The following is an 18,904-nucleotide window of genomic DNA, read 5'->3' as shown; positions in this document are numbered from 1 at the left end:
GATTTGAAAGTTAGGATTAATCATAAGCAGAATGTGCTCATAGAACATGCTTAATTTCAGTTCAATCTAATAATCCCTTCATGGTTGTTGCTCCAGTGGTTAACATCCTGTGTTTTGTCCCCTTCATAGCACAGCTAGCACAGCTTGGTAAAGATTAAGCGATTGAATACACCCTGTACTTCAGAGCCTCTTTTCTCAGTTTACCCTTTTCCAGAGTATGTTCTTTCTTTCCAGTATTTAGGTAGGTTAGGGAAGTCCATTTGAATTGAGTTATACATCAAGAGAGTCTGCTCTTTCAGAATCTGCTGTTACCTAAAAATCCATGTCTGGCGACTTTCTGTTTGTTTTGTGGTGCAGGGTCACATATGAATTCGTCTGCCTTTAAGGACATTTACAAACTTTATTCATTTACCTCACACGTCCACACCCCCCCCCCCCCCTACACACACACACACATATTTCTTCCCGGGAATGAATCATGTTAACCATGCTGGAAAGAACACAGTGTTTCACAGTGTGTTCACAATGTGTTCAAATAGTCGACTATGTGAAAAAGCTCGAATTTAACAGTGTGAAGATGATTTCACATCGTGGTGTGGTTTGTCCGAGAGATTCCACATAGTAATGTTCTGTTTCACACTATGAATTGATGTTCTGATGATTCACAATGTGTCCACAATGTTAAAATTTGATAGTATGAAGAGGTTTCACGCTTTGTTCACAATCTGTTCACATTCTTCTTCATACTGTGGGACACAAAGTTCTGTCCAGCAGGAACCCAACCTTCATGGACAAACAAAACCGCTAGAAGTATTCTAGTAGACCTTAAAAGCGTCCGATGGTTTAAAAATTCTATCGAAATGGTGCAAGGAAGTTCTGAAAAAAAAAGTTAATACATAATGAGTAATGAAGATGACCCTTTCATTCCTTGTGTTACTGAAGGCAGAAAGTTGTGATCTACAGTCACAGTGGAGTAGTTGTCCTTTCTATGTTTGCTCAAATCAAATGAACCGAAGGCCAATAAGAAATGCTCACATAGACTATGGGAATTATTTGAATGCCATGATTAGCTTCTTTTATCCCTTCCCAGCAATATTTTGGAAATAACCCCATCTTTCTTACAGCAGTCAGTGCCATCTTGTGATAACTTTGATGGGATCATCTTATTTACGTGCAGGATAGCATCCTTCCATTGCTGATTAGAATAATTATCTTCATTTCGAAAGACATTCCCCACTCCCTCAACGAAAATAAAAACACGACAAAACAAAAAAGAGGGGGAAATAAACCTATAGGGAGAGAAAAAAAAAAGAAGAAGAAAGAATCGTGACAATGCATCTAGCAGTCAGGACCTTTCTTTCCTCCCTCCTTATACTCACCCGTCTGAGGCAAATGCCAAATTTTCGTTTTGAGGTTAATCTCAACATTGTTATCCTTTTTAGAGTAAAACAACCACATCCTTAATACAACAAGTAAAGTAAGAGAGCGAAAGACAGAAAGTGAACGAGGAATTAAGAGGAGCTACGTAGACATCATCACACAGCTTTACGGATATAAACATCCCGATGTGATATAACCTGAACAACATCTTAGCACATTGTGTTGCGATCTAACGGTAGCTATAAATGTAGGGTGCACTCACAAGCTTTGCGAATAATCCTGAAATTTTGTTGTCATTGTCACTTTGGAGGGATTCAAATGTATTGAAATATATTCGAGGAGAGAGGTTCCCATACAGATCCATTATTCACTAAATATAAGATTTTAAAAATTAAAGATTTGTATTTTTTTTCAACTTGGACAGTTTATGTTTAATTTCAACACAAATGTACTTCCTATATTCAATTCAATGTTTACAAGGAACCTATTTTTCCATAATCATCCCACCAGACAATCTACTGAGTTCCATCTACCCCTTCTGAGAACATTATTGGCTCAGAATACATTTATATACACAATCCCTAGATTCTGGAATTCATTAAGTTGCGAAATAAACAATTTTTCTTCTTTGTATTCATTTAAGCGTAAGTTGAAATCCTTTCTGTTAAGTCCCAACAACCACAGGGTTCATCATCCAACCATCAATCAATTAATCTTTGAACTCATTAATTCATGAAATAGCCATCATATTCTTTACACGGCTGTATGCAGCCACCAGCTGTTTAAAGCATCTCTTCAATTCCCTCTTCAATTCCCTCTTTCGTTTCTTTGATCAGCGTGTAGGCATTCTCTTTCTTCCTTCCTTCCTTCCATTTTCCACCTTTCTGTCTAGTCGTGTCATGTTATTGTGTGTCTCCTGTTTTGTTCCGTCTTGTTTGAATTATACTTGTGTTAAGCATATACAAATAAGTATTTCGTTAGAGTTTCTTGAGTGGTTCACAATCTATAAACTTGCTTTTTAGTGGACCTCTCAGTTCTCCTTTTTTTTTTTCCAACTGTAACACAGACTTGTATTATTTTGCGTATACATGCATATATTATGTAACTTTATTATTGTATCATTTGATATCATTTCCAAGTTGTGTGTATACGATTGTGATAATAACCTAATTCATACGGTGTTGTGTTCTGTTGGAAAAAGGAGAATGAAATAAAATGAAATGAAAAATGAAAATATGTCTAGAAGTATTATTATTTGATGGGCCAAATTTGCTGCACAATATGATAAGCCCTCTTTGAATAATATTTCTCTTCATTTGCAGACAGATAGAGTTCCAAGAATTCTACATGTATATGAACAACCACCTCTCTCTTGTGTTTCATTGATTTCAGTTGTTTAACACCACAACGTGATTGAGCAATACATTTTTGATGCAGTAAACATGTTATGGAAGTCCGAAAAAAGTCTGATCTTTGCCGATTAAGCTCTACTCACATCTCCTAATACATGAAAGTAAATCTGTTTTCACGAATGTCTGATATAGTCCTTATGCGTCGATTTATTTAGAACAGAGACGATTGCCAATATCTTTAATCAAGCATTATTATTTAAACAGGCTAACTCAGGATATCTTCGAAGCGTACTATAATGTTACATATAATAGACGGTGTGGGGTTACACATGTTGACCAAAACCAGCAAAAATGATAGAAGAAATGGTCACCAAACGCACGAAGGAGATTCGATTCGAAGCATATTCATAGAGCATGCATTATTTGTTAAACTACGTGTCAAGCAACACCAGTGAGTTTATAATTCGTTTCGTATACTTACCAAGTATGCCGTACTTCCGGATTCAATATTGTCGATTTATGTCTGGCCCTGGAGTAGGCCTGCATGTAGGCACAGAGTGACAGCCTGATGTCTGTTCAGCATGACGGGAGGTGCGAACACAAATAAGATTGAATGCTACTTTTAAGACCCACACAGAATAATAAGAGTAAGTTTTTGGTGCGAGAGAGGTACATTAAGCAGCATTCACAAAATGGACGGGCGATTGAAGCAGCTACTCAGTACAACAGGAGTGGGTGTATTTACCGTGACCTTTACACTGCCAACTTTTAGAGAAGCGGGTTTTCCCCACATTTCAAATACAATGTGCCTATCGGAAAATTATAGCACATAATGGAATTTCGCCTTGTACAGTGAGGTGTTCAAGGGACATTGAGCTCGGGTGATGATTTTCCCAAAAGAGAAAAATTGTCATGTATCACCTGAGGGATAGTCCGTGGAATCAAGTGACAAGTGGTTATTTTGAAATCATGTAAGCCTTTATCCTTCTGTAATTCTGTAATTATCTGGTTTCTTTATAGTTGATCAAACTTATCAAGCTATGACAAAGAGGAAAACTTTGTGCTGTGTACAGAGGTACTCAGTTTCATCGTAAGTTTTCTCCTTGTCTTTCTCATCTGAAGGAATTCACAATTTCGACCCCTTTTATTCGATTTAATTGGGACATCTCCCAAAATGGATTTCCAAAACTAAAAAAAACCTATAGTAAAAATTCGCCGAGTCGATCGTCACTAACTTCATAGCTTTAAAATGTACATATTTCTAAATATGTCTATATAGAGGAAAATGACCTGAGCTTTTCTCTTCAGGGTAGTCATCTCTCTACAATCAGACAAAATTACAGAGAGGTTTATAGAAATGATCGACCTAATCGGGCTGATAGTTTGGGTTATATGACCAGTTTTATGTCTTGTCTGTCTGTCGCGAAGACAAATAGTCAGAAAAAAATGTTCACGTTTACCCACTCGTTGGCGGGAAACCAGTCAAACGCACACACACACGCACACACAAACTTAAAGGATTGTAGTTCAAAGCTGCTGTTGGGTCACGTTATTACGAGACCCTTGTCAACCAGATTCAATGATAAAAAGACCGTTGACAGACCTAGATTCTTCCAGATATGATACAATCCTATAAAAGCTGCATTCGCGTGCTTTACAAGTGTAATTGACCATTCCTTCGTTCAGCTATTCTTCCAAAACAAAAGGCACTATTCTCAACCAAATAGTTGTTATCTTGATTACACCTGCCAGAGTTACAGACGCGCCATGATACACCAAAGCCACTTAATCCAAAATAAGTAGGCCTAGGGTATATTGACCAAGAACATGGCAAGTAAACAATTGTCGTGATTCAGATCAATATCATTATGTATAGTTCTGTTTGAAAGGGTATATACACGTTATAAGTGGGCCCTAACGGTTTTACGCATTCTGCTGAAATGATAGACCGATGAAGAAAGTTTATGATGTAAAAGCCAGACGATCATGTAAATGCACCTAAACTAGACGGATAACTTCCTTGTTTTCTTACTTTCTTAGTCCATTTTATAAATGTTCCGTAGACATGGTAGAAGCGCTCATTAGCTTGAATGATCATGCAGTATTACAATAATGTTGAAAGTGATTTTGATAACAATATAGGCCTACACAAACATCAACTGTTATTCGAATTTATTATCATAGCACCCATCACAGTCTGAGATAGACCCAAGTCTCTCAAATAGTACATCAAGACTAGACTGATAAATCTGATCCTAGCTAGACTAGATATATTATTCTGTCTGTTGTTTATGAAGAGAGAACTCATCGCCTAGTTGATTCACAGTGAGATATCGGCAGCCTCAATATCGACTGGTTCACATTCTGGATGTTCGATGTCAATATCAAAACAGCCAATGTATCCCGGTTTGGGGAGATAGAAAACACCATCACATACTGATCACTGTGTTCTATATGCCTTGGTATCTTTATTTTCCTTAATTTCCTGAACATTACCATAGATCCTTGTAGCTATATTTCCTTTATCTTGTTTGAGGGTTTCAAACATTAAACTTGAAAATCAGTGGATTATAGTCGTATGAATACACTACACTCAAAATTGATATTTTCAACGTTTGCTGTTGTCATGAAAAAGAAATATTCGAATCAAACATGTTGTATTTTTCTGAATCGTTGAAACATCAGGGATCTTTATTTCACATGCGTAAAAGATCTTTCTTTTTCATTCTATACCAAAACTATTTTCTAAATTATGTAATGGTAATTGAGATGCCAAGGAAGAAGGTTAAACTACATTAATTTGTTTTCAAGAATGATGAAATGAATAGAACTAAAGTTTTCAACAAAATAAATCGACTGATTTAGGAAGGGCTAAATAACTGAAGGGTAGAAAATACTCGCTGAATGTAATTTTCTCTCCCTACATTCCACAGACTGGTGATTTGAAATGTGCAGTCTCGGAATCGAATGGCATCGAAAGGAGACACACTAGCAAACCCTCATCCACATTCTTCTTAATAAATCAATAAAACTTTTAATGATGTGCACCAAAGATTTCTGCCCGCTTCTTTGAGTAATGTATACGAGCATGACAAGTATTATGAGTATAATAAATTTGATATTTTCAGGAGTGTATGAACTATTGACTGGCCCACTACCCCAAAGCAATTTTATTTACCTTTTTTTTTCTTAAAAGAAAAAAAGTAGATGTTATGTTTCACAAAACTTTAATACATTTAGAGCATATAATCGTCAAAGAGCCGTTAAGCAACGTTTACACTTTAGCGAGTTGGAGTCGCGAGTCGTGCGCGAGCTGTGCGAGCTCCAACTCGCGTTAACTCGCACAAACTCGCGTGAAATGTAATTTTTTCCTGGAATTTGCATGAGTGATATAAGACTCAACGCCGAGTTCACTACGCTCGCTGTACGAGTGAACCGAGCTCGAAACGAGACATACCGAGCTTAGTATGAGTTGCAGTGACCTTTATACGACTTAAAGCGAGCTTTAAACGAGTTGTCAAGATTTTATTACGAGTAATAAGAGTTTTATACGATCGAGGGGCGGGAAATGCACATTTTTGGCGCTCAAAGATGGATGCCAGAAGCATTTTCGCTCTGCTTGAAGAAGAAGAGACCCTGATCTTCTGCACGATTGGTGCGACCCTGTTGTCAAGGAGGCGCCGCAGAAAAAGAGATGCTCAAGAGAGGACCAAAATGCTTCAAAGGAGGTTTTGGACAAGACCCTGGTTGTTGAGGAGGCCAAAGTACGAACACTATGAGACGCTGATGGCGGAGTTAGCTGGTGAAGACCTTGACTGTCTTGCGGGGGGATATGACAAGGCGAAAGAAGACCTTCGTAGATCTCTGACCTCATCTGCTCGCTGGAGGAGCTACAACATAATGAAAGGATACCAGTCACTTCAATACTCATAAGGGTACATCGTTTATATTTCACCATGTTACACAAAACTAGTAAGTTATTGAGCAGTTAACCAGGAATTATACGGTATCACGAAATTATCTCGAGAGTACTGAAACAAAAACAAAAAATCACAGTTAACCAAAATGTTCTGCACACGTAATAAAACATATTTTGAGATCTTGAGATTAATGACAGTAATGTAACACTTTACTGTTCCTTTTCTTTAATACAGAACAATGTTCATCATCATAATGTTTAATCACCTATTAATGTATCCCAGAAAAAACCCAAGAACTGAATAATTTTAGTAATAATTTTGTGCGTTATTCTAATTCATGTTATTGTATGGGACAATGCCTGATCAAAATTTTTGTTCACTGCAACACTTAGTGTTCAAAGCTTGTTTTAATATCGAGTGTCAAAATGTACTTGCGAATCTTTATTCCTTAACATCTGCCATATTAATTCAAACATAATTATGTAGGTGAATATATACAAAACTACAATATCAGCGAAATTGAGAATAGTTTGAAATTCACATGTTAAAAGTAAGTAACTCCTTTATAACATTGAGATTAAATATTTCCAATTACTCGGATACAACTGGTTGACGAAAATGTAAATTTAAAGAAATGCCTATCGTGAAAGCATGCATATAATTTTACTTTGACGGAGTTAACTCAAACAAATAAGGTTTCTGTGTGGTGAATCGCAATTTACGTGTTTAATCTCTTGTTTTGATGTTAGAGGTAATACATGTATTTAACATTATGTTCAGTTAAAAAAATGAGCTGCATGTCAAAGTGCTTTCAGAATATATGTTTGGATGTAAAAGTTACATTAAACATAATTATGCTTCACAGTAAGCATTCTTTCCTTCCAGAGTGAAAACCTAAAACTTCACCTCATGGACAACTGTACTGGAATGATTATTCTAGCAGATGATAATTACAATTTTCATTAAAAAAATCTGGGCTGCATGTCCTTACATGTTTTCAGAATATATGTTGGGATGTAAAAGTTAACCTTTGAAAAAGTATGCTTCACAGGAATCATTTAGTGCTTCAAAAGGTGAAAACCTAAAACTTCACCCCACTGTTCTGGAATTATTACTGTAGCAGATAATAATAAAAAAGATTATAAACATCTTGGTAGTGAATGTGTGTCGTTCGTTATTTTCATATTCTTGGTTGTTTTAATCAATCTGAACATAATTAGACAGGCCATGCAGCTCATTTTAAGAATATTTTTAAAAATCGACCAACCACAATGTTGCAGTGGCCTTAATGGATATACGTGTTGAGTATCCTTTTCACCGGTTTTATATCATGGCGTTATCAAGATAAACACACGAACGGAGTTTTACCCTCTAACAATATGGTGGATTAGTCATTTTTGTTATTCGTACATGTACTTGTATTAAAAAATAAATGTTCATAAAATACATGTATTACTCGATCCGTACTCTCTTTTCTTTACAACGATTCACCCCACATTCACCTTTTCCAGCAGTTCTCTGTCCTTGGCTTCTTCAGAGGCCACCTTGGGGGTTGTACACCTCCCTTTCATTTTGCCCTTGCCCTTGCCAACAATTGATAAGTTGGTGTAAGAGGAACCAGCTTCATGCTCTGCTGGGGGTCATCAGCCGGGTGGTCTGGTCATTCTCACTGCTGTCATCATGCCCATCAGTCTCAGTATCCTGGTCGGGGGAAGAGTATTTAATTCGTCTTCTCTTGGTTGGGATGCTACTTGTCCTTTAGAGGTCTGCAAAAAATAAGTAAATCACTCGATCAACATCTTTTACAAGAAAGACACACGATGGCGATTTCTATATTTTGTTTAAATGTAGCTTATTACAGATCTTAATAAAATCAAATGCATATTTACTCTTCCCAATGTTCTCCCTTTCATCCTCACAATATGTCCCTCCAGGACGCGGAATGTATTGAGAATCCACTGATCTCTCTCACCGTAAGGTGTGTCTCTGGTCCCCTTTCCAGACTTTGGGTTCGTCAGACGGCTGTACTGTGTCCTCATAGACTTGAGGAAAGTGTTCAGCTGTTCAACTGAAAAAAAAAAATCGAACACTGGGAATTTAGATCACATAAATTAATGGAAAGAAACAAATAACTTTATTAAATTCTTGTTTCTCATACAGTAAAGTATAGCTAACAGGATAAACGAAATGTGGGGATCAAAGTTTTTAGGACTAAATATTATGCATGTCATGTTGTCAGTTGTTTACAGGATTTTCGATAATTATGGCAATCATAATCATAGTAGTAATCATGGTAATGAATTAAACAAAATATATTTAGCGAAACTCCGTTTTGCCACCAGAACCCCCCCCCCCCTAAATAATAGATATTAATATTCATCTTCACTTACCGGAGCACACCGGATCGTACTCCTTGGCCTTCTCTTCGATTAGCGTTGTCTTCTTTGCAGTATCCTTGTATGACTTTAGTCACCTGTTATACAGACAATCGTGATCTCTGTACCACTCTGCTTATTCTACTTCTTGCTCTTTAGTGAATGTGTACGCAGTGAGGTGTTTTTCGTCTCTTCGGGGTGGACTTCTTAGGGGTGGACTTCTTGTTTGGGGTGGACTTCTTTGTTCTTTTTTTTTCCGTCTTCCCTGGCGTGCCAGACGGAGAACCTTGCGAGTGGAGAAAAATGGGTTCATTTTCCTCCCCAACCAGTTCAACAGGCGAGGCCTGATGCTCAGTAGTTTGAGCTTGGACCTGGTCTAGTTTGATGTCTTGTTCTTTTACCTGTCTCTGCTCGTCATTGATCTCCTCTTCCGTCTCCATTCTCTCTTCCTGCACTTCTTCTACTTCTACCCTTGTTTGGATGACATTATTCTTTCGGTGTTTAACTACCTGAATGGCCACAACTCTTGGATCTCTTGGGTCGGAGCATATTCCTCTCCTATTTTTGCTAGTTGTAACAATACAGTGACAATGGCCGTTTTAAAAGTACGTGTACATGCGTGGGTCGATTAAAATGTGCTCTCATTTTAAAATATATATGGAAAAATATAGAATACTGGATATTCATTATTCAGCTGGCATGTCAATGTGCATTTGCAACGCAATCTGACTAAACTCATACGAAACTCGCTGTAACTCGGGGTGCTCGATCTGAACTCGCGCTAATCTCGCGGGGACCTCTCCTTCACTCGTAATACGATCGCAGTGCTCGTATCTCGCTCTAGTAAACTCGGAATGCACTCGCGTATACTCAAATATGGCGAGTTATTACGAGTTATTACGAGTTTATCTCGAGCTTCTTTCGAGTTATTGCGAGTACCGCGAGTATATAACGAGTCTAGCTGAGTTCAGCACGAGTTACAGCGAGTTAGCAAAAATTTTGAACATGTTCAAAAATTTTGGGACTGCTCACGACTTCAAGGAGAGTTGTACCGAGCTTGAACGAGCTCCGCCGAGCCATGCCGAGTTGTCGCGAGTTATCCCGAGTTACATGGTGAGCTTCACGCGAGTTATCGCGAGTGCCTCATTTTGGCAACTCGCCTTAACTCGCCATAGCTCGCCATGTCAACTCGCCAAAGTGTAAACGCTGCTTTAAACATAGTATAGGGTTCATTTAGCCAATTCACACAACCTATACTTAAAGAGATATTCCCTGCTAAGATTAATGCCGTTATTTTTGCTTCAATCATAATTATAAAGAGTCCTCGTGCATTGTACTGTCAAACGATATGTGCATTATTCCAATATAATTGTTAATGGTCATTGCAAAATACGATTCGGAAGAACGCATTTATATTATGCTACACCATTTGTAACGAATAGGTGAACCTACATATACTTGATTCAAGTTTGTGGAATGCTCTGACCGTAATGTGAGTAAAGCATTAAATTAGATTTCCATGACATTGTTATGTAAGTATGCATCAGTGACTCATACTGTCATACGGCATGTTCAAGTGGCTGAGCTGTCATGAGAAAGAGCGCCACCTATTGTTCATTACACTAACATCATACTTTGACTGACTTCTTGTCTTTTCCATCATTCTCTTCCATCCAAGCCTCCCCTCTTTTCCTCTCTCTCATCCTCTTTTCCTCTCTCTCTCTCCTCTCCTCTCCCCTTTCACTTTGCTTGAAGTCAATATGAGCCAAGAGAAGTAGAGACACTCAGAATGGATTACCGACATCATTCGTGTCATTCAGAGAGAATGAAATAAAGTCACAGTCATTACGTTTGTATAAAATCTGCAGACCTGATTAACCCTATACGAACGACTATTGGAGAAATTCATGATAGCAGCAGTACTACATACTTCACTTTCAGATGATATTGGATTAGAATCAAAGTTGCATGAAATGGAGGATACGTGCTGAAAAACGAAGCTTGTACTTTGCAGTCTCCACGTAGACAATAGAACTTAATATTGAACAAAGTTAATACCACCAAGGAAGCAAGGAATAAAGGTGCTTGGATTAAAAACAAAATACATCAAAAAACACGTACAGGCACATGTACATACTTTATACAAATGATCAAACAGGCAGACAGACAAACCCAAGGAAACTCTCCTGTTAAAGAGAAAGAGAGAGGGGAAAAACAAAACAAATAGAGTGAAAGAAAAGTAGAAAAAAAGAAAAGAAGAATTACTTGAAGGAGAAACAGGAAGAGACACGAAAACAGGAAAAGAGAGGGAAAAGGTGAGAAGAAAGAGAAGTTGAAGGGTCTATGCCAGCACACATGAGGCACAGGATATGATTGATCACCGAGATAAAAAGTATACAAAACATAGATTAAGAATGGGTATGACGAATAAAAAAGAAAAAAAGAAAGTTAAGGCTAACTAAAATGTAACTCGTTCCGCTATATAAGAATTTGTGAGCAACTTCTTCAGTTTGAATGTGAATGTGTTTAAACCTAAAACTTTTCTTTTCATACTACTATCGAGTGAATACCAAAATTTTGGGTCAGTAAAAGAAAATATAGGTTTAACAGAAATAGTCCTATTGTTAAAAGCAAATGAATTGAGTTGGATTGCCGGGTAGGTTTATATGATGATAAGAATAACATGGCAATTAGCAGTAGTCATACAGTGGTTGTCTAGTACAGTACTCTCCGCGTAATCGGGTATCGCTTAAACGGGTACTCCGTTTAATTGGGTAGTAATGTCAAAATCAGTTCCAATGCACATTAAAATTACCTGATAATCGGGTTGCCTCTCCGCATAAATGGGTAAATAATTTCTTCTAATCTAATTTCTACCCACATTTTATCACAGATATAACATTTTAAGAAATCATGAATGTCAAATTTTCCATGGCTAACCGCATTCTCTTCTTAATTTGAAAAGAAGACCAATCATTTGGGGAGTGATCAAACGTGAAAACACATGTACCAGTACCGACTTGCCACACTTAAACGAGCATTATACATGTAGCTGGCACTCATAGACATAGACAGACAGGAGTTATCCACACTTACGCTCCTCCCTTGCTCCCCAACAACATTCACAATACGAGAAATTTGCAAAGAAAATCAGGTCATGCAGCAACTCCATAATGTTGCTTTTCCCCAGTCAATTCTCGAAAAGTAACCCGACGTTCTACGTGACCAGTGCACGCAAAGAGATATGTTCATTTCGGAAAACGCCTTCATGTTAGCGAGCTAGAGTCTATAGTCAAACAACAAAGTTTTCTGAAGGACTTATTTGTCCACAAAAAGAGTGTAAATTATTGTTCGTGACTTAGGATTTAAGCGTAATGTATGTATAATGTGCCGTGCAAGCACGCGTGTTAAGCATACAGTGTAGGTGTTTGGTGCAGTGTACAATGCATGTATTATACATACACATAGTGTGTGTCAATTATGAATGAGACCTGTTCTTCTGTTAGTCGGGTACTCCGCTTAATCGGGTAAGAAACGCTCTGCCCGAGCCTACCCGATTATGCGGAGAGTACTGTACCACCAGCGAGGTAGTCGGTATGATGATAGGTTACTATTAAGAAGGGAAGTAATGATATTGTGATGATTCTGAGTATCAATCAACATGATGAATAATATTCTTCTTCTACTAAGTGATCACACTCCGTAGGATGTGCATGAATATGGCATCAAAAATCTAAAGGAACCTTTCCCAATATCATTTATTTTAAGCGTATCCGATATTAAGGCTGATTGACATTTATTGTCAATGCTACCTATTAGAGCCTGCCCAATAGAATTTCATGAGCAGCGTTGGGGATTGCTGGAATTTTTGTCATCAACGAAGACACATCACACACACACACACACAAACACACAAATATACAAACACACCCAGGCATGAAAACAAACTTCTTCTCAAATATTGATGATCTAATACTCAGTAAGCTCCTGCCACAACAAATAAAAACATACACAAGGAGGTAGAAAATTGTTGAATGATTGCAAGCAATTTAACACAACAACAATAAACACAAAATTATAAACGTAGAAGAACCAAAGAGTAATAAGAAAAGAAACACAGTATTACAAGTGATTTGGGTAAACATGAAATTTACATTGGGTGAAATGCTGATATGAACTCTAAACTGATTCAATTCTTCCAGAGAGGACAGAGAGAGAGAGAGAGAGAGGGAAGATGAAGACTGCATTTTTTTTGGTTGTATATTGCTGTAGGTGGGTAATCAGCACATTTCTTTTATTAGTGTTACAATTATAGGAAGAATTGATAGCGAGACACTGAATTTTAGTTATACAAAAACAATTAACACAACCATAATAATACACTGTAAAATATGAATCATGTTACTGTTTATTCTCAATGGAAGCAATACTATGCAGTATAGTCTTTCTTGTGTCTTAACTGTAATAGAGTAACAATTTTACCATCATGTAAAGTGTGCTGCACAGGACTGTTATGGGATGACAATTATGTAATTGAAATTGAAAAAAAATTAAATTGAAGTCTAATACTAGAAATAACTAATATGCTGCAAATGGTAAAAAAAAAATCATTGTTTGTAATATGAAAGTTTGGAAATATAACAAAACATTCTAAACGGTATACACTACTCACACATACACTTGTACTTTAATGCTATGGTACAAATAAATATCAATACATATAACTTGATTTAAATTGTGCGTGTGTGTGCGTCTATGTGTGTTTGGGTGTGCGTGTGTGTGCGTGTGTGCGTGTGTGCGTGTGTGTGTGTGTGTGTGTGTGTGTGTGTGTGTGTGTGTTGGTCATAATGATCACACTGCTTCTGGTTCACTCGATTTGGTTCACCACAATATATCAGAATATATCAGAAACGCATCACATCAAACTCCTCCGTTACACCCAGTGACTTCAGTATACGTAGGCTTACACCACAGTTTTGCTCCAAACTTTATTCAAAAAGGGAATGATTTCATTATGCATAAAACGGACCGCAAGAAATATCATCAGATGGAAATGTGGATGGAATTGAAAATAAAGATGAGAGAGAGAGAGAAAGGGGGAGGGGGGCATGTTGAACGAGGAGGTTGGGATTGGTTGAACAGGGGGAAAAAAAAACATGCAGCACACATTTATTTTATTTTGTTTGTCTGTTGTTTGTGTTTTACTTTGCCTCTACGACAATTAATCCGAATTCGATAGACTTCACTAAAACTTCACACATGCATTTTTTTTTTTTGCGGAACGCAACAACTATACAAACTCACATCTCTAGCTAATTAAAACAACAGCCACAACAACAACAACAACAACAAAAAAACAAGAACAAAAAAAAATAACAGCAACAGCAGCAACAACAAGTCCTGTGGGATGTGAACTGCTGGGTTTCAAGATCGGGCTACACTACTCGTCATACAAAATTACACCTCAATCATAATCTCACTCAAAGCATTATTGAGCACACTGAGACATGAATACAAGCAAAGCAAAATAATCTGATTCAACAATAAATCGAAATGTTCATTCTACTTGTCGATCAAACCGGGGCAAGGCATATTAAAAGCAAACCTAGCAACTAGGGAATTTGAGATTCCCTGCAAACGTACGTCTACCAAATTTGAAGTATTATGATGATATTGGTGTTGAGCAGAGTCAGTAAACAAGGGAGTATACATTTCTTGTCTATTAGGTTTTCGGTTTGGTAATGTCACACAACCCATCATCGAAAATAATACAAAGTTTTTTATATCACATTTGAGCTTAAAATCATATCAAGGTTTTAAGGGCTCGGTGAATTTTAGGTTTACATAATAATTGAGGCTCGAGTAACAATTCATCAAACGATTTTTTTCCTTCTGCATTCCATTTCAGTCATGTCATAGTACTCATACTAAAATGGATCTACAAAACCTAATACTGTCACCTGCGTGTTACTGCTCAATTATGGTCAGACTTGTGATACTCAAGTAGAATAAAATGTGATGAGACTTAAAGTTATATTGTCTGTTTAGTGCCGACTAAACTTTTTAATATTCAAACTATTTTTCTCTTCTTTACGATAAAAAAATATCAGAAATTCTGAAAATTCTAAATTCCCCCCACTTGTAACTCAGGTGATCATCTGTACCGATTGCGCTTTCCCGAATTTTAGGGAATGAGGATACAGTTTAGGGTATCAATTACGAAAAAAAAAATAATTGAAATGAGGTACTAAGCATTTTTCATTTTTCACTATTTTTCCAGAAATATTTTTGATATGGGATGATTTTCAAATCTTTCTCAACCAATCCTGAAATAGGGTCGGCCCCGTGATAGGGGGTCAAAATCCTAAACCCATTGCATCCTTAAAAGAGCTTTCTCTAAAAATCTGGGAAAACAAAACAAAACAAAAAATATAATGTGTATGGCTGACAGTCTGAGTTGGGGGGGGGGGGGGGGGGTGGGGTGAGGGTTGTGAATCTGAACTGTTACATCCTTTTTATGTAAACACACGTCAACTTATTCTATATAATGAAGACATCTAGCTGTTCCACAAGTACTTTATATAAATGGTTTTACTCAAGTATACACTCACCAAACATTAGATGGATGCTTAGAATGGCTAGGGACTATGGAGGAAATGGAGGACAGTGGATTCAGAGAGATGGGGAGAGTAATTCAGTCACGTTGGACATTTTATACAGTGTGCACGCATTATACTTGCTTGGTCCAGGAACAGTGCGCTTTTCAGTTCATAATTCAAACTTGCGAACGACACTCGAAGTCGTGTCTTGTCAATATTCGTATTCATGATTCAACACAGCATCGTAACGTATACACCATGCTACTAAACACACACACACAAGAGGAACCAACGTTTTTCAGCCACAATACGTTTATGCCCCCCCCAAAAAAAAAAAAGAAATAAAAATCACTAACATTGACAAAAGTCATGATTCGTAGGTCATAGTTATTGACATTGTCAATTATTTTTTGATGACATATACATTGTATATTATAAGGACAATTATATACACGTATAGGCCCAAACTTACCGAATCTTGGATATCCATTCGTAATATCATGTATAGGCCTTCGCTACTGGGGTTATGTATACACCCGCCATTATAATGATCCCCCAACCACTAGTCTACAGAACTTACGGTGAATAATCTATAATAGACTTTCACTGATTTCAGTTGAAGAGAATTTCCCCCATATACGTAATATTTAAAGAACTAACGAGGCAAAACCAATGTTGCTACAGACTCGGTTTTACGTTTGGAAAGGTCACTCATTCATAGAATACTGTAACATTACGACTTAATTATAAACTCCATGTAAGTATAGAATATTTCATGATAGTAATAGACGTGACACATGCGCACCCAATTATTAATTGCAAATGCATCCATTGTGTATTCGATTCACTTAGAATATTCCAATAAAGAATCCATTTGTTTAACCATGCTATTACTGTAGAAGAACAACATCTATCACACTATCACACATCAAATATGTAAAGTCTATCTGGAGTGCAGAAAGCTATCTCACCACTCTCAAACTCTTGTAGATAGTACCAACCTATTTCTGATATTTGTGTTTTGAAATCAGTGATGATATTGCGCACGTGCTCCAAATCTTTCGTGTATCGATCGATACTGACAAGCCCCTGCTCGTCCTTCACCCAGGCTACAATGACCGAATCATCTCGACAAACAGCTGGCCAGGCTGTCGTACCCTCCTTCCCCAAGACATTCTCCTTCTTCCCATTACCGTCGATGCACACGACAGCAGTATCATCTGTTACCATCAGTTTCCCCGTTGATGGAAAGGAGAATAATTGCCAAGGCGAATAGTCATCACACATTATTTCCCTGACTGCCTTACCACCCTGTGGGGTAAATACCTGGATCTTGTCGGTTTTGTTATGACCCACGTAGATATTGTCATCTCTATCCACAGTGAGACCACCAATCCCTCCGTCATCATAACTCATTGTCTCAAACGTGACGTCAAGCTTCTCCCACTGAGGAGTGTAGAGTGACATCTCTTTGTATACCAGTACATCACGTACAACACTTCGACCATCAGACAAGAATCCAATGTTATCTACACTGACATCATTAAGCACGGTCTGCTGTAACTCGCCATCAGGGGAGTAGAGATGGATTCCGTCATCCGATCCAACCGCCATCTTCCCGTCTGGTGCAAGGGTCATACACTCCATGCTGCGTGTGGTAGGGAGCTCTATGTCTGCTTTGACATCCCAGCTCTTCAGCTCTCCTAGACTAAGTTCATTGACCTTCACGTATCTACGGAATGAAATCTTCTGAGCTCGTTCTGTCACACCTCTCGGTGATTGGTCGTCAGGATCATCTCGTCCCAATAAGCTCTTCAAGTTCTCACACAGCGTGTCGTGTGCAAACAAGGCGTCTTTCTCTAGGGGTACCTTCATACCGTTAGTTACCAGCTCTTCCATAGCGTTCACGTGATTGACTGTTTGGCGACTCTCTTCTTCCATGGTTTGTAATTCCTTCTCGAACTTTTCAGACAATCGTTTCACGTGACATTTCAGCGCCTCTCTCCTGTCTGACAATAGTTTCATGCATTCCTTGTACGTCTTGTCGATGTCATTGTTTAGCTGTCTCATCATGTTTGTTATTTCGTTCCGTTGTGTCTCTATGAAATCGATATAATTTTCAATAGTTGTTTTCTTTGATTTTGCCCTTTCTTGTAACTCCTTGATATTTTCCATCAATTTCTCCTCATGGATAGCTGCCTCTTCGATCTGATGCCCTGCTTGTGAGTGTCTTAACATAACGCATCTTAAGCAGACGTACTCCCGACATCCGGTACAGAAACACTCCTCATCATCATTAGGATGTTTCTTACACTTCCGTCTCCTCTTAATCGGAACTTTTCCTGAAAGTATCTTACTCATGGCTACCACTGTGTGAGTGGAAAATGGTGCCCAGCTTGAATGTTTTGAGTCACATGACTTACACATATATTTCCCACAGTCCTGGCAGTAGGACACAGCTAGTGGCTTTTCGTCCATCTTACAAACTGTGCACGTTGGGCTCTTTGTTTTCACCTCGTCCACAAGAGAAGTCAACGGTACGTTTGTTTTTAACTCACCCACTCTGCTGGGCAGGGGCGTTTCTTCCCGCATACAGGGCATGTTATAGTTTGTTGGTTTGGCTGAGTTTGAAAGATACTTTCCAGACAGTCTTTGCAGAATGTGTGAGAACATGTCAGCGATTTAGGTTGGTTGGAAAGTGTCAGGCAGATAGGACACTCCAGGTTGCTGGCTGCTGGTTTTATTAAAATGTGCCATGGTGTCTGTATGTTCATAAGTAGAAGAATCACAAAACGGTAAAATAAACATCGACAAGTAGGCCTACATCAGGTAATTATTATGAATGTTATCTATCATGAAATTAGCAGTATTAACATTATTAATTATAAATTAGTATTTACCAAATAAAACAAAAAGGAAAGTTCATGCAAGGAAGTGTTAGAATCAATGTATTCTTAAATCAAACAAAGTAATGAAGCTCATTTGAGGACATTTGTGTGAAAAACATTGCTTATTATGTTTACTGTTAAAGTATGCTCTATTTCCGATCTCAATAAAGCGGATTTATTGTTGTTCATTTTAGTGAAGGAATTCCCATTAACTAGTTGAGTGAGCCCGTCATAGGAAGATTCAACTTAGAATGAAAACATACAAGAAGGAATACTTAATTGTTAATACTTAAAGGCGTATCATAGAAAAAACGAAGTGTTGCATTACAATGCACTCACGAAATGTGACTTCATGATTCGAGCAGATAATGGACGGAGGAACTTTTTTTT

At 37.7% G+C, this 18,904-nt stretch overlaps 1 protein-coding gene across 1 annotated transcript; it reads right to left on the bottom strand.

Moving 5' to 3' along the window:
* Nucleotides 1–16,547: 16,547 nt before the first annotated feature.
* Nucleotides 16,548–18,352, bottom strand: LOC140227194 (uncharacterized). Its single transcript, XM_072307621.1, has one exon. The coding sequence runs from the start codon at nucleotides 18,297–18,299 to the stop codon at nucleotides 16,548–16,550; it is 1,752 nt and encodes a 583-aa protein (XP_072163722.1). The 5' UTR covers nucleotides 18,300–18,352.
* Nucleotides 18,353–18,904: the final 552 nt, after the last annotated feature.

This window comes from Diadema setosum, chromosome 4 (assembly GCF_964275005.1).
Source record: "Diadema setosum chromosome 4, eeDiaSeto1, whole genome shotgun sequence".
Classification (NCBI taxonomy): domain Eukaryota; kingdom Metazoa; phylum Echinodermata; class Echinoidea; order Diadematoida; family Diadematidae; genus Diadema; species Diadema setosum.
Note: the sequence above shows the minus strand (reverse complement) of the source record. Positions and strands in the feature narration are given on the sequence as shown.

What these genes read in the sequence shown, in the direction of transcription:
- LOC140227194 (XM_072307621.1), bottom strand. Translation starts at nt 18,299, where the DNA reads ATGTTCTCACACATTCTGCAAAGACTGTCTGGAAAGTATCTTTCAAAC.